General features: G+C 40.4%; 1 protein-coding gene across 3 annotated transcripts in view; it reads left to right on the forward strand.

Moving 5' to 3' along the window:
* LOC126184675 (guanine nucleotide exchange factor C9orf72-like) overlaps window positions 1–23,802 on the forward strand; it is a 108,985-nt gene that overhangs the window by 30,406 nt on the left and 54,777 nt on the right. For 2 of the 3 annotated variants that reach the window (XR_007536860.1, XM_049927161.1), the window contains exon 2: window positions 9,534–9,761. The exons of the other annotated variant lie outside the window; for it this stretch is intronic. Coding sequence is in view for 1 of the 2 variants with exons in the window: in XM_049927161.1 (XP_049783118.1) it covers window positions 9,534–9,761 (228 nt within the window). In the remaining variant the exon portion in view is untranslated. The remainder of the gene's footprint in view (window positions 1–9,533; window positions 9,762–23,802) is intronic. 3 annotated transcript variants of the gene reach the window in all.

Consider the following 23,802-nt stretch of genomic DNA (forward strand, 5'->3'; position numbering starts at 1 on the left):
ACATTTATTGGTTTTGCCTGGTACCTATATCCTGGATGATGGTTAATAACCTAAACCGGTAGATGGCTAATGGAAAAAATAAACAGCTGATGGTTAAAATGCATTTTATAAAATACTTTATGGCTGTTGAACCTTAAATGTAATGGAAACATTACTATCCAGGTAATGCTTGGGCCTGTAAATTTATTAAACAAAATAAAGCTATCCTTACATCACAGCTTGCAAACAACATTACTCGCAGCAAGGTAGAGGTGACGGAAGGTCAAGTTATCAAATATTTTGCCTATTTTGGAAAAAACTACCAAAGATTCACAAGCCTGTAACGTATTTAATTATGATGAATGTAATCCCACGGATATCCAGGAAGGAAGAAACTGATATTTCGTCGTGGAGTTAAGTGTCCTGACCATTTTCTCAACCATGCCAAATCATCCATAACTATTATGATTTGTGAGTCTGCTTCTGATGTTTTGTTGCCAGTTTTTGTTGTTTATAAAAGTGAAAATTGATATGATACTTGTACTCAGGCAGGACCACCCTGTTAAAATGAACGGTGCTCTCGTCGTTAGTTTGACAATGTAATATTTACAGATTGGTTTAAAAAGCTGCTGCTTCCTCATCCCAAAAACCTGCCTGGAACAAAAATAATGATAAAAAACAACCTAAGTTCGCACTTCACAAGTGAGGTTCTTCAGCTGTGTGAAGAAAATGACAAAGTTTGTGTGTATCTCAATCAACACAACGCATGTACCGCTACCTGTTGGATGTGGGTTTTCTTCTTCTCTTGAAGACTCGCTATAGGAAAATACTAACAGAGTTCAAAATGGGCAATCCACATTTCTCAACTGTACCAAAGGCAATGTTTCCAACCCTTCATAATCAACTAATTAATAGTCTACACGATAAAATTAAGATTGACATCCAAAAGATGTTCAAGGCATGAGGAATATCCCCTATCAAAAAAGAAGCCGTAACTGAATATCTGGTTTTGTATTTAAAAGTCTATGTAAAAAGAAAAAACCAGTAGCCATTTCAAATACAAAAGGAAGGAAATTTACATAAGATCTGCTAAAGCTGTTTTAGCTGTCAATGCAATGAACATTGGCCCAAAATCATTCAAAGGACATCTAATGAAAATGTGTCTGCACTACATAAAAGGGTCAAATTGTCTGCAGGTACAAATGAACTCGCAGTGATCCTCAACCTAGTTGTTCCGTGTCATCCATAGCTAATGAAGAACTCTCAAAGGCCAAGAAAAATATAATATGCTCAGTACAGTATGGGTGTTTGTATAGAAATTGATGTATGCAGGAGATTTTCTATTAAAAAAAAAAACATCAAAAAGGGGTCAGTCCAATCCTGGATGACAGTACATTATGTAAGTGACTAGGTAACAGGATTACACATTAGAGGGCCACAGCTTTTTAGTTTCTTGGTGAAGATATTATTCATGCCATAAGAACTTCTACATTTTAGAGTTATGGTGATCTTCCTTGTTTCAGACAAGATTGTAAATTTAAATTATTTCACAATATGTGCTTTATATAACTTCTTTTGTATACTGGTTTTGTTTCTCTTATGAACCATTTGCAACAATTTCATCATCTATTTTTAAAAAGTAATTATTAAAAATATATGGCATATGTAACCGGTCTTTTAAATGCTACCATTCTCTTGGACAGAAATGATGTCATCTTGTAGGCCTCCTTTCCTTCTCTCTCCTTTAACAAGATTCTGTATTGATTTTATTTTATTTTCTGATCTGTCAGTTGGACAAGATGTGCATACTTCTGAATTACTAGACTGCCTTATGTACATTGATGATAGCAAAATTATGTAGCAAACAAATGAAGTGTGGTATTTGGAGGTGCAGAGAAGACGTGAAATGGTTAATCACATACTGGTACCATTTCATAGGATGAGATAGTTGTAAATGTTGATGTAAAGGTTCAAAATGGTTCAAATGGCTCTGAACACTATGGGACTTAACATCTATGGTCATCAGTCCCCTAGAACTTAGAACTACTTAAACCTAACTAACCTAAGGACATCACACACATCCATGCCCGAGGCAGGATTCGAACCTGCGACCGTAGCGGTCACGCGGTTCCAGACTGAAGCGCCAGATCCGCACGGCCACACCGGCCGGCTAATGTAAAGGAAACCCACAAACTTTTGAATGAGAAGTGCAGCCCATGACCAAAGTGGAGCAACTTTTAGAGAAGTAGAAGTATAAAAATACTAATTGGAATACAGGCTCCTAATAAATTTTCCTTTGTGAAAGATTTATGTATTGTCCCCATCTAATCTTTTTCTGCAGATGTCTGTATTCATTCCCAAAGGCTTGAGGTTTAAGGTTCTCTACTGTTTGTCTCCCAAGTACGTTTCTGTTTTGGCATTTGCTGTTGTTCTGCATATAACTTACCTACACTTTGTTTCTTTTACCTGCCTAGATAGCCACGTGTTTCAAAATGCCACTTCTGAGATGGGGAGGCAAGCTGGTCCAAGATTGAACCCACCTGGCGGGCTAACGACCAGAATCGGTGTGCTAGGCAGGCTGCATATGGTTTTCAGGCAGTTTCCCACATCCAATTAGATGAATACCGGGCTGGTACTCAAGGTCCACCTCAATTACAAGATTCACAAACATTTAGAAAAGTCCCACACACTTTCACTGGAATAATAATACATACAGACAGTTGGCGTACACACATTACATCCTGGAGGGGAAGTGTAACAGGGTGGTGGTTACAGGCCACCCTTTAAAATAATTATGCAATATATGTTAATAACCGTGACAACCCTGCGCAGATGCGGAACAGAGACCCAAGAAGAAGAAGACTTTTTTTTTTTTAGTAGAAACGCTATAACTGTTAGTTCTAGTACAGTACTTGGTTTTGCAGTATATGTGAAACTCAATACCACAAGCATTCAGTTAATTTTATGTAAGTCTAACATCTTCCAGGGAAGGTGAGAAAAATAATTAGCTCTATTAATATACTGATAACATGTCAAACAAAATATTACAATTCTGTCACTGTGATAAAGCTATTGCATTCAGCCATATGTGGTGCGCACCCCCAGCCCCTCCCCTCCCCATAAATCGTGGACTTTGAAATGATCAGGTAGCTTGCAAAGTCAGATTAATATATAGTTACTGTATAGCGACAGATAGCAGCCTCTTGAGTAGTTGCAAGGGCAACAAACTGGATGATATACTTGTGTACTCTTGTAGTATTAGCCAATGTGGCCTTAATGTGTGGGTTCCGTGAATGGCGGAAAGGAAGGGAAAACCGTAGCCATTATTTTTCCTGAGGGCATGCAGCTCTATCGTATGGCTTAATGAGGGTAACATCCTCTCAAGTAAGATATTTCACAGGTAAAACAGTGTGCCACTTGAATCTCAGGATGTAGACTACTCGGGAGGAAGTTATCAGGAAAAGCGAAACTGGTGTTACATAGGTCTAGATTTGTTACGAGTAGGCTCAGACAACAATCAAGTATTACAGAGAATGCTTCAGAAACTCAAATAGGTATCACCGAAGGGAAGGCGACATTCTTTTCGAGGAGCACTATTGAGAAAATTTAAAGTGTCGGCATTTGGGGCTGACTGCAGAACGATTCTGCTGCTGCCAGTGTGCATTTTGTGTAAGTACCATGAAAAGAAGAGTAGAGAGATTAAGTCTTGCATGGTGGCATAAAGATAATTATTTTCCCTCACTCTGTTTGCAAGTGGAACAAGAAAGGAAACAACTAGTAGGGGTACCGTCTGCCACGCACCATATGGCGGCTTGCGGGGTATGTATGTAGATGGAGATGGGTCTGGTAGTGGCGTGTAGTTCAGTGGCATCTTCAGCGCTTCAGTAGGATGAGTGAGTGTCATGTCACTGTGCCACAACTGTATATTGGCCTTGGTAGGGTGGCACCAGTTACCCGCACAGTGGGATGTGTCAGGGTCTTGAAAACAGAAGTAGCCTCTTTTCTGTTCTTCCACTAGACTGCATAGCTGCTATTTGCATCTGGAGTCCTTGAACAGAGCACAGAGAGGCTGGAATGTTGTTTGAAAAATTCTCCTGCTAGATACAGATGTTCACCTTACATGATTTCTACTGGGCCTGCATGTCTTCTTTTAATACACAGTACAATCCCATTAGCACTGGTCCATAACGTGAGCCAATGTGTGAAATATTTCTGCCTTCCATTGCCAACCCTGTTTGGAAGTTACTTGCTGGGGGCAGCCAAAATGTGAAATCTATCCCCAGATGCATGTACACGTCACATTCTTAACAGTTTGTGGGAATGCCTCTGGCTACCTGGTGTATCTGTCAAGCACCATAAGGTAGTACCAGCAGATAGGTTTAACTGGGACTGGTGCTACTAAGTCGAGTGGATGTGTGAGAATCATGTTTTTGGGATGTCAGATTTCTGAGTGGAGTTCATATATGTTGTGTTATTTTGCACTTCTAACAGGGAATACAAGTCTGAGCCCCCATACAGCAATTTGTCTATTTCTGGGCCATACAAAAATCTGTATTACTACTCTTGTAGTGTGGATTCCTGAATGGCTTAATCAGTGTAGAGAAATGAAAACCTGCCATCATAGGACGGCAGCCACATACAGCCCCTGTCGACATGCTTTCTTGTCACAGTGTATCAGTGTCTGGCAGTGGCATGTGATGCAAGTCCAAGCCTGTCTCACATTTCCACAAGTCCTTTAATTCGTCATTGTCATTTTGCGCTGCCATGTGCTCAGTGACACGCACTGGTGTGAAAATGCTTTCTGTTCTAGACAGTTTCGCAGCAGTGTAAGTCAGTGGCTGATGGTCTGTATGCTTATCCATCCACCATGAATCTCAAGTATCTGACTGTGTCATAGCCTGCTAAAAGTTTTGTGTAAAATAGTGGCCAAGAGGACTGCATCTCTGTGATCATCTTGAAGGGGGGGGCGGGGGGGAGGAAGGTCTGCTTACATTCTGTTGTAGTATGGCACCACCAGCACAGTTTGAGCCATCTGAGAAAATCACGGGTGGGGCACTTGCAATCAGATGCACAACAAGAGTGTGTGGCAGGCTACAGTTGGCATCCGTAGTTTGTCAGTCCAAGTGACAACATGTGGAACCACAGGCTTCAGGGCTGGGAGAGATACAGCATGGAGTGGTGCCTGGGCTTAGGATAAAAACAGTAAAAGCTTATCATCCCCAAGCACTGTCATGCTTTGTACACTCTCTCCAAGTTCTGGTATGTTGTAAGTGCTACAATGTGCCTAGCTGCTGGATACATACTGCTCATGCTAACCCAAAATCCTCACTTTGTTACTACTGATGGTGCTATTAGCTGGGTTTATGAGGGTTCCATAGTCATCAAACATTCATAAAACTGTGTGTAGCTATCTACCGTGTTCATAGATTAACAATATCACCAACACATCATCAGTTTATGCAAAGCGTAAATTCATCAGTAAAGTATTGAAAGGTCTGTGCCATGTTTCATGGGTAGTACAGTGGGTATGGGAACTCAGATAGTCCAAAAGGGCATAGTTATTGCAACTTCATGGGTGCCTCTGTTGCCACAGATATTCAGTTATAGGCTTTTGTGAGGTCCAACTTTGCTGTCTCGCAGCTTTACTCCTGTCAGTGCCTCATCTCCTACCTTCCAAACATTACAGAAGCTCTCCTCTAGCACTCTTGAAAGAAACGACATTGTGGAGACATGAAGTGAAGTTTGGAAGGTAGAAGATGAGTTACTGGTGGAAGTGTAGCTGCGAGGATGGGTTGTGAGTCATGCTGGTGTAGCTCAGACAGAAGAGTGCTTTTCCACAAAAGAATAAGGTCCCAAGTTCAAGTCTCATTTCAATACACAGTTTTAATCTGCCAGGAAGTTTCAATAAATGAATTATTTGGAAACATTTTTGAGTAGTTCTCAGTAAATGGCCTGTCACTTAACTTAGACAAAACATAGTTCACTCAGTTTTGACCAAGGTAGGATATATTATAGTCACTAACAGGAAAGTGTGGAGGAAAAGAAATATGTAAAACTGAATGTTCAGTATTCCGGGAAGTGCATATTGATTGGAGGTGGAATTGGAAATCATTTGTAATAGCTCTTTGTGGCACTATGTACAGCAACATATGTTCTTCATGTAATTATTGGTTTTGGTGATGGAAGAATGAGAAAGGTGGCTCACAATGATTGACAGTTAACAAAAAAGAGTTAGAAACAAAATAAAAATGTTTTCATTCAACAGTTCCTACTTCATAGAGGAATTTTTTTGTTGATAATTTCTGTGTGTGGTTAAATACATTTATTGCGCATATTACAGATTAAGATTAAAGTAAAATGCCAGTTATGTAAATGGTCAGCTTGTAATCATATCTGCAAAGAGCAAATGTGTCTTATCTGTAAACGTACTGATGCATTCCACGTTGCAGCAGGTTGTGGCATATGTGATACATGGAACATGCAACTAATTAACTTTGTCTGCTCTCCAATGGATGTGACAGAGGTAGCCTCCACAGAAAAGCCTCACTGTAGAGTTAGGAGATTGTATGTTGATGAAAGAAAGAGTAACTTTAACAATTGCAACATGTTGCAATCAGTGTGGGGGGGTGGGGGGGGGGGGGGGGTCTGGTGGAGGTGCACGTTCTTCTCATTACTCCACTGTGATGAAATAGGTGTGGCGATCTGTAGGATTTTGGCCCGTGGCTTTCTCTTCTAGCGAGAGAGGGATTCAATGAAACCACATCTCCCCCCTCCCCCCTCCCCCACTTCATTCTAAGTGGCAAGCACCTCAGGGAGCTCAACATTCGTCTGCTGAGTATGGGCTTGGTGAACTCAGCTTACCTGATTTGGGGACAGGTGAGCACTGCCAGTCCTCTATGTACCCGTAAGTTCTGGATATGCTTCAGCAACCCCCGTGTGGCATGGCAGTGGAATGTTGTGTATCAAGGAAGGGGGAATCTTGGCTTAACCATTTGGATTGTGAGGCTGGTAAAAACATCTATTAAAAAAAAAAAAATCATGACTCTCGAAGTATGTTGCACACCGATAAGAGGCATAGCTGTTGAGGCAGAACAGTCAGCTGGCCTCCCCTGGGGAAATTGCCACACCTGATTTTTATAAGTCGTACCTGGGCAAGTGGGGCTCCATCTAGGTGGACACTTACGTCTCTAGCTTATCTTGGCCCTTCCATGAAGCTTAAATTACTTTTTCGTACTCCGAGCAGTTTGGCTGGTCCATTGGGCAATACTAACCTTCAGACACCAAAGATTTCATGAATGGCTGGTCCAGATGCAACAGCTGTGAATGTAAGAGAAATCAGTAATAGTAACGGACCACATCCTGTAGTAGATATTGTAATTATTACTGTAAATGTGTAGAAGGTTTATTTGAAAAATTGTCGCCTTTCTAAATCCTTAAAGCTCTAGAGGGTCTTGGAGGACAAGAAGCTGCACATTGGGACATTTCTGATCGAGACACTGAAGGCTACCCAAGTAAACAGGTTGTTAAATGCTAAACAACTTGGAGAATACACTATCAACGGTGAGCAGCACACTGGGCTAAATTGTTGTAAAGGAGTTGTGAGGTGTGAGACATTAGGGATATCAGTACTGTGGAACTCCCACAGAAATGGGAAGCTGAACTTCTAAAGTACAGAATTTCATTAAAATGGTTGATGGTGAGCTTCAATAGTCAGCTTCTTTTATCCCAACTTTCAATCTACTGAAGTTGCCCAAGTATATTGTGGCAAGCTTTCTCACCTTAAAGTTACGCCCCGTGCATTGCTTTAGGTGTCAATGCTTTGATCACACTACCTTGGGTTTTAATGGGCAGGATACGTGTAGAAGATGGAGCTTCACTACCAACAAACCAGGTCTTCATTGTGCTGCCTCATTCATGTGTGTCAATTGTTCTTAAGCCCATACAGTTCGGAGCAAGAGTGCCCTATCTTTGCAGTAGAGAAGAAAATACAGGAGGTTGAAGTCACCCATTGCATCTCCTATTCTGTTGGGAAGAATGCATTTAAGGCCACACAACCACCTATTTTCATGAAGTCATTTGCCTCCGTGTTGAAGTCAGCCTGTACGGAAAGCTAGTGTTGGCGCCCAGACTGATAGCTCAGGGATTTTCGAGGTTGTCTTCGTACCTTATATGGCCCTTCTTTTCACTACACTGTTTTAGGTATCGAGTCAATGACATCCTCTCTGGTCGCTTTGAGCGGGACAGTGTCTCTCAAGGTGACTTTTAATTGTGACTGTCTTTGCCATTGCTTTTAATTGTAACATGTTAGTAGTTATATGTCCTATCCTATGATCTTTGTTTGTTGACAACTTCTCTGTATTTTGTTTCTCCTTGAGCTTTGCAACAAGAACTCATTAGTTGCAACTGGTGCTCTGACAGTTGGATGAATAAGCCGACGAGAGGTTTCAGTTTCTCAGCCGAGAAGTCTGTCTGAATTCTTTTTACCTGTTAGTGTTCCATTTTAAATTTGCTGTTTTGAGGATGAGGGACACTGTTATTAATTTTAAAGACACTGTGTGGTTTCTAGGCCTCACATTGACTCTTAAACTTACATGTTTATCACACCTTTGGGACCTGGAAAGGTCTTCCATAAAAACACTCAATATTTTAAAACGTTTTACCCACACTTCAAAGGAACCATCCTGGCATTTGCCTGAAGTGATTTAGGGAAATCATGGAAAACCTAAATCAGGATGACCGGACACGGGTTTTGGACCATTGTCCTCCCAAATGCGAGTCCAGTGTGCTAACCACTGCACCACCTTGCTTGGTCTGTATTTGTGGGAGGAGTGGCTGGCAGTGATGGCAATAAACTGTAGTTGGTGAAGCCAAGTATTAGACCATGGCATTCCTCCTGCTGGTCACTCTTTTGGAATGAAATGGCCTTTACTTGCCTCTAGTAAGCATCACATGGCTTTTTACTCTGTGTGTGATGCATGTGACTTGCAAATCATTGTATGCCACATTTTCACTGAGTGCATTTTATGTTGTGATAAACTGGCAGAAGCAGATTTAAGTGGGGATCTGTCCTCTATTAACTGATGACGAGATGAGAGCAGTGAAGGTTTTAAAGTTATGTGAAGTGTCTGGGCTGGAGATTTTAGTTTGTAGCAGAGTGGCTGCCTCATCCTTTTTATTACAGCAATTGGCTACACAGCTATTTGCTATGCTTATTTAATTCTTTCCATTGCTTTTTCCTTTCTTAGTCTAAGTTTTAGATCTGACATAATACTTACTTCCCATATATCTGTTTTTGTGTACATGTGTTTTAGTATTTTTATTTGTATTTGAAGTTTTGTAATTCTGTGAATTGCATCTTATTGACACTCATATCACAACATTTTTTTTGTGCAGTGCTAAGAACCTTAATGTTGTGTGCCACACCAACCATATCATCATCATCATCATCATCATCATCATCATCATCATCTCATCTGATGTGTTCAATTGATGGTGCTTATATGTTATTTTCTGTTTTAGTTAATTACTTTTGCTCTTTTTGTAATGTTCTACAGGATCCATTTAACTGTGCACCTTTCATAACGAATGATAAGCTTGATGGCTGGATGATGGAACTTTGTTACATGTTAGTATCAGTGAAATCTTGTGGATTTGGGACAGTGCCAGATCGGTACTCCTCGGAAATTCTGGACCATCCACTAATAGAGCGTGCTTTAACATCACATCTACAAACATTTGGCTGTACAGTTGTAATGGGAACCTCTGCTACTGACATAAATCAGGTATTGTTGCTTCAATAATGCCCATAAAACCGATAATCTTATAGAAAACTTGCTGTTAGTAGTAGCTGAAGTACCACTTTGCCACACTACTTTTTATTTAGTTATTGTTTTCAGTAGCATAGATATTGTTTCAATTCATCATCAGGTAGCTGAACTTACCAAATGAAGCTAAGTAGAAAAATATACAGATTTATGAGTTGAACTACTGTCTGTTGTGGTTATTTTATTTTGGTGAAGGATTGTGATGATACTGCCTGCAGTGAGAGTAAGCCTTAAGCCCACCTCGGTGATAAATTGTGAGTGGTGAGCAACCATGAGGACTTTGCCATATTACACTGAATAGTAGTTCATGTAATCCAGGCTCCAAAGGAGGGTGTTTCTGACCTGGCCGTTCTCCAGTACTGTGAACTGTTTGCATTCTGCAGTGAGCACTCACTAAAGTGAGCATAAAGAGAGCCACAAGTGGCTCAGTGAATTTGAAAGTGAAAGCTCAATATAAGTAAATAAAAGCATTGGAACCATCTATGCATTCACTCAGTGACCTTACTGGCACCAGGAGGAAGTATGCATCAGAGCCATCCATGCACTTACTCAGTGGCCATACTGGCACCAGGATGAAGGATGGCAGATAGAAGGCCAAAATACTAAATTCAGTTTTCCAAAATTGATTCACGGAGGAAGATCACATTATGTTACTGTCTTTCAATTGTCATGCATACACTAAATTGAAAGATATTGAGATAAATGACTGCAGGATTAAAAAATCAACTAAACCCCTTGATATGTCCCTTGCCTTAATTAAATTACATGAAACATTCACCAAGTATACCAATTAAACAGTTTTACTCCTTTTTTCAGTGCAAGACTAGAATAGAATCTTTATTGTCAAATGACATGTTATATACAATCATTTGATTGAAACATTGGTGACTTGTCAATGCCTATGCCTACCTAAATATACACTCCTGGAAATTGAAATAAGAACACCGTGAATTCATTGTCCCAGGAAGGGGAAACTTTATTGACACATTCCTGGGGTCAGATACATCACATGATCACACTGACAGAACCACAGGCACATAGACACAGGCAACAGAGCATGCACAATGTCGGCACTAGTACAGTGTATATCCACCTTTCGCAGCAATGCAGGCTGCTATTCTCCCATGGAGACAATCGTAGAGATGCTGGATGTAGTCCTGTGGAACGGCTTGCCATGCCATTTCCACCTGGCACCTCAGTTGGACCAGCGTTCGTGCTGGACGTGCAGACCGCGTGAGACGACGCTTCATCCAGTCCCAAACATGCTCAATGGGGGACAGATCCGGAGATCTTGCTGGCCAGGGTAGTTGACTTACACCTTCTAGAGCACGTTGGGTGGCACGGGATACATGCGGACGTGCATTGTCCTGTTGGAACAGCAAGTTCCCTTGCCGGTCTAGGAATGGTAGAACGATGGGTTTGATGACGGTTTGGATGTACCGTGCACTATTCAGTGTCCCCTCGACGATCACCAGTGGTGTACGGCCAGTGTAGGAGATCGCTCCCCACACCATGATGCCGGGTGGTGGCCCTGTGTGCCTCGGTCGTATGCAGTCCTGATTGTGGCGCTCACCTGCACGGCGCCAAATACGCATACGACCATCATTGGCACCAAGGCAGAAGCGACTCTCATCGCTGAAGACGACACGTCTCCATTCGTCCCTCCATTCACGCCTGTCGGGACACCACTGGAGGTGGGCTGCACGATGTTGGGGCGTGAGCGGAAGACGGCCTAACGGTGTGCGCGACCGTAGCCCAGCTTCATGGAGACGGTTGCGAATGGTCCTCGCCGATACCCCAGGAGCAACAGTGTCCCTAATTTGCTGGGAAGTGGCGGTGCGGTCCCCTACGGCACTGCGTAGGATCCTACGGTCTTGGCGTGCATCCGTGCGTCACTGCGGTCCGGTCCCAGGTCGACGGGCACGTGCACCTTCCGCCGACCACTGGCGACAACATCGATGTACTGTGGAGACCTCACGCCCCACGTGTTGAGCAATTCGGCGGTACGTCCACCCGGCCTCCCGCATGCCCACTATACGCCCTCGCTCAAAGTCCGTCAACTGCACATATGGTTCACGTCCACATTGTCGCGGCATGCTACCAGTGTTAAAGACTGAAATGGAGCTCCGTATGCCACGGCAAACTGGCTGACACTGACGGCGGCGGTGCACAAATGCTGCGCAGCAAGCGCCGTTCGATGGCCAACACCGCGGTTCCTGGTGTGTCCGCTGTGCCGTGCGTGTGATCATTGCTTGTACAGCCCTCTCGCAGTGTCCGGAGCAAGTATGGTGGGTCTGACACACTGGTGTCAATGTGTTCTTTTTTCCATTTCCAGGAGTGTACCTTAAAACAAGATGCATTAAAATAAAGGAATGGAAGTGCCCAGAAGCACATTACAACACAAAAAGAAAATTACATATTAGATTTCTTCCTGTTCCTTAAAATTTCCACAGTGGTTTAAAATCATTCTAAAAGTATTTTTCATATTTGTTTCTCTAGTTTATAAATATGGACATACTTCACAGAGCACATACTTTCATAAAATTAGTATATATATATATATATATATATATATATATATATATATATAAAGATATTTAGCTACATAGTTTACACAATACGTAGTTTATAAGTATGGACACACATAAAAAGAACATATACCTCAATTAAAAGGGAACATAAGCATACACATAAAACGTAATGTAGGAAAAACAGGAAAACGAAAAAAATGTAATATCTCCTACTCATCTTCAATGTTTATAAAATCATCCACATTGTAGTAGCTAGCATTTGCTTTTTAAATATTTTTCAGTGTTTGCACCCGTGGGTTCTAGCTTGCAGTCCTTCAACTTTGAACACATTTTATTGCTAAGCTTCAAAGCCATGTAATACGGAGTATTTTCAATTAATGTTAGTCTGTGGTAAGGTAACATGTAATCTTGCTTGTGCCTTGTTTCATAAGCATGTTTAAATGAATTTCAGTCACAAAGATGTGGGTTTTTTTAACTCAGAGGAGCGTTTCATTTATAAACATGTAAGGAATTGTCAGTAAATCAAGGCTTGCAAATAAAGGTTTGCATGATTTTCTTATTGTTTGTTCCAGTCATAGCTCTGATAATTCTTTTTCTGTAGCTTGAACACCCTGATGAGGCTTCCTTTTTCAACTCCCCAAAAAATTATGCCATATCTTACAACTGATATAAAATATGCATGATACGCAATTTTCCTAACATCTCAGTCAGTTACTTTATTTAGAACCCTCATTGTGTAAACAAAACTATTTAACTGCTTCAGTAAACAGTCCACATGATCAGTCCGTGACAAGTTTTTGTTTATGGTCACTGCCAAAAATTTAACAGGTTCTGCAGTTATCAGTTCTCTGCCTTCATAACTTAACTGTGTTATATGTTCAACAGTTTGTTTGGTCCTGAAGTGTACAGTTTATGTTTTTGTTATGTTTAGTTTCATAGCATTATTATTTATCCAATTTTCTAGTCCTTGAAGAGTATGTTTCGTTTTCTGTGCTAATTCTTAACTGTTTTTACAGTAGACTACTGCTGTCGAGTCATTTTCATACAGAGTGGTATCTGAAGTTACCTTACCTGGCATGTAATTTATATAATATAGAAATAGTAATGGGCCTAGTAAGGACCGCTGGGGAACACCTACTTGTATTTCCTTCCAGCTAGAGCAAACTTTCTTGCCCTTATAATGTATAACTAGTCTCTGTTTCCTATTTTTGAGATAAGACGTGAACCAACTTAAAGATTTTTCGTAGAAGCCATAAGAAGCTAATTTGAGAAGCAGCTGCTTATGGTTTACTGCATGAGATATCGTACTGAGGTCACAGAAGATACCGGATATGCTCTCCTTGTTATTGAGGCATTTGCTTATTTTAGTGATTAGTTCATTGATAGCATGCACAGTGCTTTGGCCCTTCCTAAATCGCTACTGATTATTAAGAATAATGTTATGTTTTTAGTTATATTTTTCTAGTTGGTTACACACTACTCACTCAAATATTTTAGAAATAATTGGTATTACTGATACTGGGCAAAAATTTCCTATCTCCTCTCGTCTGTGCTTTTTGTGGATAGGTCAAACTTCGGCATTCTTCAGTCTGTCTGGAAAGCAGCCCTCATCAAACGATTGATTTATTATCTGACAGAGTTGGGGTGCAGTATTATCACATCCTGCCTTTATTATTTTTGTTGGAACTTCATCCCAGCCCAAAGATTTGAAATTTTTTAGGGATTTTATAATGTTAGCCACTTCATAGCATGATACACGAATTAATTTTAATTCTGCTGATCTGTGCCACATTATATTGGGACTTATGTGTGAATGAGGGAGATTGTCAATTTTGTTAGAATTGAAATAGACTCACAGATTTTGGATGAATACAGTAACTAACTTCTAAAGAACAAAAATAAAAACTTTCTTGATGGAATGATTTCTCAAATAATCTGAGTTCTGAAAAATACGTCAAAGTTGAATCCCTTTAATGTCTGTAGGAATGAATTTTGTAATACTGACACTAAGTCTGACGTTTCCCAAATGTAGGTGATGTAGCAAAACAGAATACTGCATCCTCTCCACATGGCAGTATACCATTTGGCCAACCCCACTTTATGATAATGGTGGAGAGTAGAAGAGTTGATTGTGGTAGCATGTCACCCAAGCGAGGTCTCCCCAGTGTGGCTGGCTGCACTGGAACTGCTGCCTGCCATTACAACACGGCCCTAAGTAGTCATCCCATGAAGTAACATTTTCGTTTGATTGGCTCAAACTTAGTTTTGGCAGAAGTAGGAAATAATTTGGCCAGCACATGCTTGTCGGGGCTGCGAGCACACCTCAGAGCTGTTGCTGGCCTGGTTACTGGTGTCACCCTCTGCCTATCTGCTAATATGCTGATCAGTTTGAATTTCCATCTCTCACCAACCGAAGTACCGTCGCTGATGTATGTTGTGCGGGTTGCTGTTGGCGCCTATTGCATTTGTCGCCACAACATTTCTCAACAGAGGAAAGCCGACTTGAACTGAGGGGATACCTATAAATTTCTACGTAGAGTAGGCAAAAGAATTTGCTCATCTCTAGTTGCAGTTGTTGTAGATTATTAGTGGAGGAATGAAGCTTCCCAAACAATTGCAAAAACATGCAAGTCATTCCCATTTTCAAAAAGGGTTGTCAAACAGATGCACACAAATGTAAACTTATCACTGATGTCAACCTTGAAAATTTTAGTACATGTTTTATGCTTGTGTATTATGACCTTTGTGGAGACCAAAAAATCTTGCAAGAGTCAGAATGGAGTCCACAAAACATGATCTTCTGATACTCCGCTCACTCTATTTATCCAAGAGACTTGAAAGGCGGCAGTAGATACCAGCGTCCTAGTTGATGCCATGTTCCTTAACTTCCAGCAGGCATTCGATACAGTTCCATGCTGTTGTGTAACACACTAAGTGTGAGGGTACAAAATATCACACCAGCTTTGTGATTAGATTGAAGGGTCCCTAGCGAATAGAGCACAGCATGTTATTCTTAATGGATTGAATCTGTGGACATAAGAGTAATTCCAGGCATGCTCCATTACAGGAGCATTATCATCATAATATATGCAAATGCTGTAGTGGATGCTGTCAAAACCTCCACAATGCGGTTCATCACTGGTGCTATTGTATATAGAGAAGACAGAACAGTACAGAATTGTAGTCAAATGGAGAGAGACCTGCAAGAGATTGATCCATGGTGCAGGACACAGCAGTTGATCTTCTATATAGACAAGCATTAAGTATTTCATTTAAATAGGCAAAAGACCCATTATTATTTGATTACACAATTGTCTTTCACTGGAGACAGTCACATCTGTTAATATTTGGGAGATTGTGTACGGAGAAGTATCAAGTGAAAAAAAAAAAAAAAAAAAAAAAAAAAAAAAAAAAAAAAAAAAAAAAAAAAAAAACTACTCATAGGAAAGGCAAATACCAGACTTAGATTTATTAGAAGAATTCAACCAATATTTGAGTATCACTCTTCAGTGTGGGAACCTTACCAGATCTGATTGATAAAGAAAATAGAGGCGGTCCAAAGAGGAGCAGCATATTTTGTGACAGGTTTTACATCTATATACATATTCCACAAGCTGCTGCATGGTACTCCGTGGAGGATACTTTGTACCATCACTAGCCATTTTCTTTCCCATTCCATTCACAAATACAGCAAGGGAAAAATGACTGTCTACATGCCTGCATACAAGCCATAATTTCTACTATCTTATCGTCACAGTCCTTACACGAAATGTACATTGGTGCGAGTAGAATTGTTCTGTAGTCAGCTTCAGATGCTGATTCTCTAAATTTCCTCAATAATGTTCTATGAAAAGAATGTTGTCTACTCTCCAGAGATTCCCATTTGAGGTCCCAAACCTTCTCTGTTCGCACATGTTGATAGAACCTACCGGTAACAAATGTAGCAGCCTGCCTGTGAATTGTTTTTATGTCTTCCTTCAATCCGACCCAGTAGGGAACCTAAACACTCAAGCGGTACTCGAAAATGGGTGGCACTAGTGTTCTATATGATGACTCCTTTACAGATGAACCACGCTTTCCTAAAATTCGCCCAGTAAACTGAAGATGACCGTTAGCATTCCCTACTACAGTCCTTAGGCGCTCTTTTCATTTCATACGTCTTTGCAACGCTATGCCAAAATCTTGTTAAGCAGCACAATACTATTACTGTATTTGAACATTACAGAATTGTTTTCCACTCATCTGCATTAACTTACATTTTTCTACATGTAGAGCAAGCCGCCATTCATCAAATCAACTAGAAATTTGTTCTAAGTCATCTTTTATCCTCCTATAGTTACTCAATGGTGACCTCTTCCCATACTCCACAGCAGCATCAGAAAACTGCCACAGATTGCTGCTCACCCTGTCTGACAGATAATTTGTGTATCTAGAGAACAAGAGTAGTCCTATCACTCTTCCCTCATGCACCCCTGGCAATACCCGTCTGTGATGAACATTCACACCATCGAGGACAATGCACTTGATTCCATTACTTAAGAAGTCTTTGAGCCACTGTCATATCTGTGGATCTATCATGTACGCTTGTACTTTCGTTAATAGCCTGCAGTGGAGCACCATGTTGCATCTCTATGCCAGGGATGTCTATTACTACGTCGTCCATACAGGAGACTGTGTGACGGTGGAACAGTGGTATTTTATTACTATCTTCCTGCGTGAATGATTTATTAAATGAGAAATTTAAAACTTCAGTCTTTCTTTCGCTGTCTTCTATTGTCACACCCGACTGGTCAGTCAGTCACTGGATGGAAGCCTTCAATCTGCATAGTGATTTTATATAGGATAAGAATTTCCTTGGATTGTCAGGCAGACCTTTTGGTAAGGTGTTACAGTGGTAGTTGATGTATGCTTCACACATCAATCTTTTTACAAATTCATGATAATAAATTTTGCCTCTCATCATTTCCTCACTTTTCTTTGAACTGAGAGTGTAAAACAATATATTCTTCCTCAGCATTTTCTGAATTTCATTAATAGTACTTTGCATGCCAGTGTAAAGATCTGTTGTTACCACCCTACTAATGCCAGTACTGTCAGAATGCTGGTTTGTCGGTACCCTGTTTACTTTCACTTAGCTTATAAAATTGATCGATGATCGCTGACTCTGCTACTGGATTGTACATTTGTTGACGTTGTGTTTTGTAATACTTGTTTAAATTTTGTTACTTCATCTGATGTTGTTTTTGTAGAGTGCATTTATATAATATTGTTTCTGTGATACTTTTCTTTGACTTAATGTTTTCAGTTTGTTTATTTCATTCACTTTAGCAATTTATTTTTTAAAAAGTCTCCAATAATGAATTTCATGTGTTGTTGGAAAATACTAGTGATACAGAGTATTTTAGTGAAAGTAGTAGTAGTTGTTCAGAAAGTGACTGATGTTCTTGCTGGTATGTTGATCGAATGTGAAGACAGACTCAAAAATACGTAGTACACTGAAGTGATTGCAACTGAAACACTACAGCCACTACCACATCCATTTCACGAGGTGCCTGGACCAACACACATGCCACTAGTAAGGTCTTCTGCAGTTGAATATTTAAATATATTTTTCACAGCAGTGTTTCTTTAACAAATTGTCGCTGAAACAAATTGCTCAGCTAAGTAGTTTATATCTGAACATGCTACTTTATCCAGCTTGTATAAAAAATGAAAGAATGTGACATTAGCTGAGGTAAGAGGTTCTATAGCATGCTTAGTGAGTATGGGACTAGCAAAAGACGTACATTGTTTTCATACTGGAGCACAAAATGATGTAAGGCATTTCCGTGGTTTGGTAAAATGTATTCTGCTCTGAAACTATACAGAACTACATACATACTGTAATGTACTGTCCAATTATTATAATATATTATTATCTCTGTAAATCATATTAAAATTTTTGTTTTTCTTATGTCATTTTACTCAGAAAGTTGTATGTATTTTATGGACATCAATGAGCTTTCTTTGACTCAAGTGTAGTGTTAATAATATGGAAACAAAATCTTATTTATATTGTTTCGTAAAAATACTTCTTATTTTGTCACTTATAAACAATTTAAATTGAAGTAGTATGACAATCTGGGTATGCCATAATCAACTACATACTTCTGGAAGAAGTATTTTTTTCATATTTTTAAATTGCATGCAGCATGATATATGGCAATTGAAATAGAATACTGCACGACAGTTTAAGAACTGCTCAAAATGGCTGACTCCACAAGGGTTTAAAAACAGAGGGTCTTTTCTGTTCTTAATCTACTTACTTGGCACATACTTCTCCGGAGCATGTTCTACAGTCTGTTTAAACTGTATCCATAATTCCATTATGACCATCATACTGGAACTAAATGATGTCCGTTAAGTGTCTAAATGGGATACTAAGAACTACTTACCTGCTCTTTCTAGCAAAAGTACTCTCCTGGCCTGCTTGAAAAATTTAAGTTTAGTAACAATCATTGCTATGATATCATGATCACTATGTCTCTACACTGGCACCACTGTCGATAAGTTCAGGCCTCTTTATAGCTACAAGTTTTAAAATATTTCTATTGCATGTGGGCTGTTGAACTAGCTGCTCAAAATAGTTCCAAAAATGTGTTCAAAAGTACTTAACAAGACTGACTCTCTGTACCACCTGCAATGAACCAATCAACATCCCAGTCTGTAATCGGTAGGTTAAAATAGCCTCCTACTAATATTAAATGAGCTGACATTTTTGTGCTACTGAGTGAAGACCTCCTTTGAATTATTCTAAAACTCTCAGGGCAGAATTGGGTGGCCATAAAGATATCAGACAAGTAACTTGATTATACTTACACCTGTTAATGTGTGTCTGGATAGCTTCCCTGTCAGAGTAGAGAGAATATTGTTGTCAACTCCCCCTCCTATGGCATTTAATTTGTGTTCTTAATATATGTTGCATGCCTCATTAAATATTCCAGAACTTCCTACTTCAGGTTTTAGCCAGCTCTTGGTTGTGAGAATAATTTGAGTACGACAACTTTCCTGGAAGGCAGTAAAGTCAGGATCTTTGTTATGAATACTTCAACAATTACTGGTAAAATTTTGACATTCAAAGTGTCTATACTCAGAACACAGTCTGGTTTTGCTATCTGCGTGTTGTCTAGTGAGTGTTCATCAGAGGACCTTAAACCATCGCCTAGTGTAAAAAACCCTGTTGTTCCTCAACAAGTATTGTGCTACCTGAGTAGCTACTTCCTTTGTGCAGTGGACCCCCAGTCTATCAAGTGGAGTCCTACAAGTAAGCATGTAAGAGTCATGGAGATGCTGATCAATCTCCAGTGTCAAGTGTGTTGTGATTCAATGTTGAAAATTTGAGAATGTACTAGGAGAGTCCAATAAGCAATGCAGCATATTTTTTTCTTGACCAATTTTGGTTGAAAAATGCGGAATTTGTTGTGGGACATTGTGGAATATTCCCACTTTAGCTGCTCTAGTTCCATGAAGTTCAGATTGTTAGCAGCACTATACGCAGCCTACAAAATGGCATCAGTAACAGAGGTGTGTTCCATATAGAGCGCTGTCATTGAGATTATTTTGGCAAAAAACCAGACCTTTACTTATACAGGCACTTGGAGAATGTCTACAAGAACCTGGCAGTGAACAAAAGCACAGTGAGTCGTTGGGCGAGATGTCTGTCATTGTCGCAACAAGGTCACACAAACCTGTCTCATCTCCCATATGCCGGCCAGCTGCACGCAGCTGTACTACCCTAAGGAAATTGAAGAAACAACTATAGCGTGTTGTCAGTCATCCCAGTCCCTGGGAGGCTTTTCAGGTGTACACACTATAGGTGTACAATATCATCTAGAAGGGCGTGTAAGTTTTGGAAAATGCAACTGAGCAGCTGGAAGCTGGAAGAGCATAAGATCATATCATACCAGTTAACACAAGTGTTCTTAAACTGCCCTGATAGTCGTACATTACCATCTCCTGCATGTGTAGAGCTGTTGAGAGCCTCTTGTTTTCAGTGCCTCTGTCTTCTGAAGGGGCAGACTGTCCATTGCACTACTGTTTTGGGATTGTCCTCTGCCATAGATCACTCAGTATACTTTCCATCCTCACATTTATTTAGGGCATGGCTACATCACAAGAAATAATATTGCAGTTATCTCAGACTACAAAGTAATATCTAGGCCAAGTATGTAGTCTACTGAACCCTCTGTCATCACCAGGAAATCTGTCAGATCCCCAGGAAAAGCTCTCTGAGGACATTCTCGAATTACATGATGAACAGTCTGCTTCCTAGCACCACAGTCACAACTCGGTGGAGCTAATTTCTCCCGCTTGTGCAAAGTGATGGTAACTACACTCCTCTGACTATTTCCTAACCTGGATACACCTAGAAAACCAGTCAAATTTTGCTCAGAAGGTAGCTGCCAGAAAGGACGCTTAGCAGAGCTAACTGCTTACAGTACAAACACTGTGCTAGGTTCCAGAAATATATTGATCACATGACGAATGAATCCAACTCATCAGTGTTGCAATCGTTCCGCAGTCTTCTGGTCACGTACAACAGCTTGTTCCTCGATGTAGTGAGGAGTGCAATAAGCAGTCGGGGGCAGGCGTACAGTCCATAGACGAGTCAAATGCCAACCTTTAAAGAGAACAAAATGAGATCACACCATGAGTGTCCCTGGACCAATCAGCTGTTCTATTAGTTCAGTAGGACTTGTAGAAAGTTATCAGATTTCTGAGAAAATTTGTCAAACACCTATAACATGAGTACTGAATGAACAGTGCCTCCAAACAATACCTGGCGACTTAGCCAAGACTACTTACTGTCATTGCCTGCCTGAATGTAGCATCCCATTTCCATCATGCAGTCATGGAGGAGGGTGGTTTGGATTTCAGCTCTAACGGCACTGAGTCCTATAAGGGCCCTTCCCTCTAATGGGGGCTGGCTTTGATATGGAATGAAGCTCCCATGTACTAGTAAATGAAATACATATTGCTGTGACACTTTGACAATGAATCAAAGAAAATCCATCTAGAATTTTTAAATGCAGTACAGCAAACTGAACAATTTACCATCATGTGAAGGGAGGCAGTGTAAATCCCACCTATCTCAACCAAGGGAATGAGTGGATTTGCCCCAGTAGTTATAGAAGTGTTCTATTAACAAATTGTAGGGAAACTACTGCAGCAACTAATTAACTGTCATATAGTCCTGGCACCAGGTGACAAGGTAGCTTCTTAGCCACACTTAGTGCAGTTTCGGGACTTATCAACTCAAAGCTGACAATCTAGCTGTACTGGAGGCAGCTATATATCTTGCTTTCCTATATAGATTGCATTGTACAAGAATATTTTTTGACATGAAAAAGATGTACAATATAAGCTGGTGATATAATTCTAGGACAGAATGGGACTTGCATCGTTGTCTTCTTATATCCATTCAGTCTTTCTCTAACGATTCTTTTTTAGGGAGTAACAGTATTGTTTGAGTGGGAAAGACAGTGATTGGAATTAGCCAACAACAAGCTGCAGACAGTCAAACCAACTATTCGACCATGGCGCATAACCTTTCAAACTCAAAGAAGGGACAATGTTGAACATTGTCATGTTGGACATTGCTTGATGAGACATACTTATCTGACTACTTATGCTTTCCTGGTGTAATAAGAGATAATATTCTTCTCGGGTCTGAAGCCAGATCATGAAGTCACCTTGACACAATATTTCTACATCTACATCTACATCTACATTTATACTCCGCAAGCCACCCAACGGTGTGTGGCGGAGGGCACTTTACGTGCCACTGTCATTATCTCCCTTTCCTGTTCCAGTCGCGTATGGTTCGCGGGAAGAACGACTGTCTGAAAGCCTCTGTGCGCGCTCTAATCTCTCTAATTTTACATTCGTGATCTCCTCGGGAGGTATAAGTAGGGGGAAGCAATATATTCGATACCTCATCCAGAAACGCACCCTCTCGAAACCTGGCGAGCAAGCTACACCGCGATGCAGAGCGCCTCTCTTGCAGAGTCTGCCACTTGAGTTTGTTAAACATCTCCGTAACGCTATCACGGTTACCAAATAACCCTGTGACGAAACGCGCCGCTCTTCTTTGGATCTTCTCTATCTCCTCCGTCAACCCGATCTGGTACGGATCCCACACTGATGAGCAATACTCAAGTATAGGTCGAACGAGTGTTTTGTAAGCCACCTCCTTTGTTGATGGACTACATTTTCTAAGGACTCTCCCAATGAATCTCAACCTGGTACCCGCCTTACCAACAATTAATTTTATATGATCATTCCACTTCAAATCGTTCCGCACGCATACTCCCAGATATTTTACAGAAGTAACTGCTACCAGTGTTTGTTCCGCTATCATATAATCATACAATAAAGGATCCTTCTTTCTATGTATTCGCAATACATTACATTTGTCTATGTTAAGGGTCAGTTGCCACTCCCTGCACCAAGTGCCTATCCGCTGCAGATCTTCCTGCATTTCGCTACAATTTTCTAATGCTGCAACTTCTCTGTATACTACAGCATCATCCGCGAAAAGCCGCATGGAACTTCCGACACTATCTACTAGGGCATTTATATATATTGTGAAAAGCAATGGTCCCATAACACTCCCCTGTGGCACGCCAGAGGTTACTTTAACGTCTGTAGATGTCTCTCCATTGAGAACAACATGCTGTGTTCTGTTTGCTAAAAACTCTTCCGCAGTACATTTGATCGCTATCTTCAGGTGAGTAAGCTGTTGCATGAACTCGCCGGAACTGAATTCAGGCTGCGAGCGGTGGTTCCTGTATACACTGTGGAAGCCAAACAGTGTGTGCACAAGATATTGCCACAACTCCCCTCTAACGCAACTGAACATATAGCGCCCCAGAGGTGGAAGCTGGCAAAATCAATATTTCATTATCAAAAACTATTCTGATAGCCGAATCAAAGATAATTATTATTTAATGTTTGATAAAACAGGGTTCCAAATCTTTCTTAAAGGGTAACCCATGTCTCTGCTTATAAGGTTGTCAGATAGTCAAATTTTAATGGATTCTTTTATGTGTGTGGTGTTGGTGCTCAATACATCGGTCCTAAATGGTACAAATTGTTTGACCAATATAAGCTTTCCTACAATGGCAGGGGATTTTGTACACACCAAGCTTCCTTAATCCCAAGTCATCCTTTACTGAGCCAAGGAGCGCTCTGATCTTGACTGGCAGATGAAAAACGCTTTTTATCTCATATCTTTTTAAAATTCTTCCTATTTTCAAAGATATGTTGCCAGCAAAAGGTAGGAAAGCAACCGAGTTACATATATCTTCTAATGGAAAGTGAAATGGATTTGTTTGTCTGTATAGCCATTCTGTTTGAACACAACTTTAAGATGATTCAGCTCTTGTGTCAATTTTTCTGCATCAAAGTTGTCATAAGCTTCTGTTGAC

Source organism: Schistocerca cancellata, chromosome 4, assembly GCF_023864275.1.
Source record: "Schistocerca cancellata isolate TAMUIC-IGC-003103 chromosome 4, iqSchCanc2.1, whole genome shotgun sequence".
NCBI classification, from domain to species: Eukaryota; Metazoa; Arthropoda; class Insecta; order Orthoptera; family Acrididae; genus Schistocerca; species Schistocerca cancellata.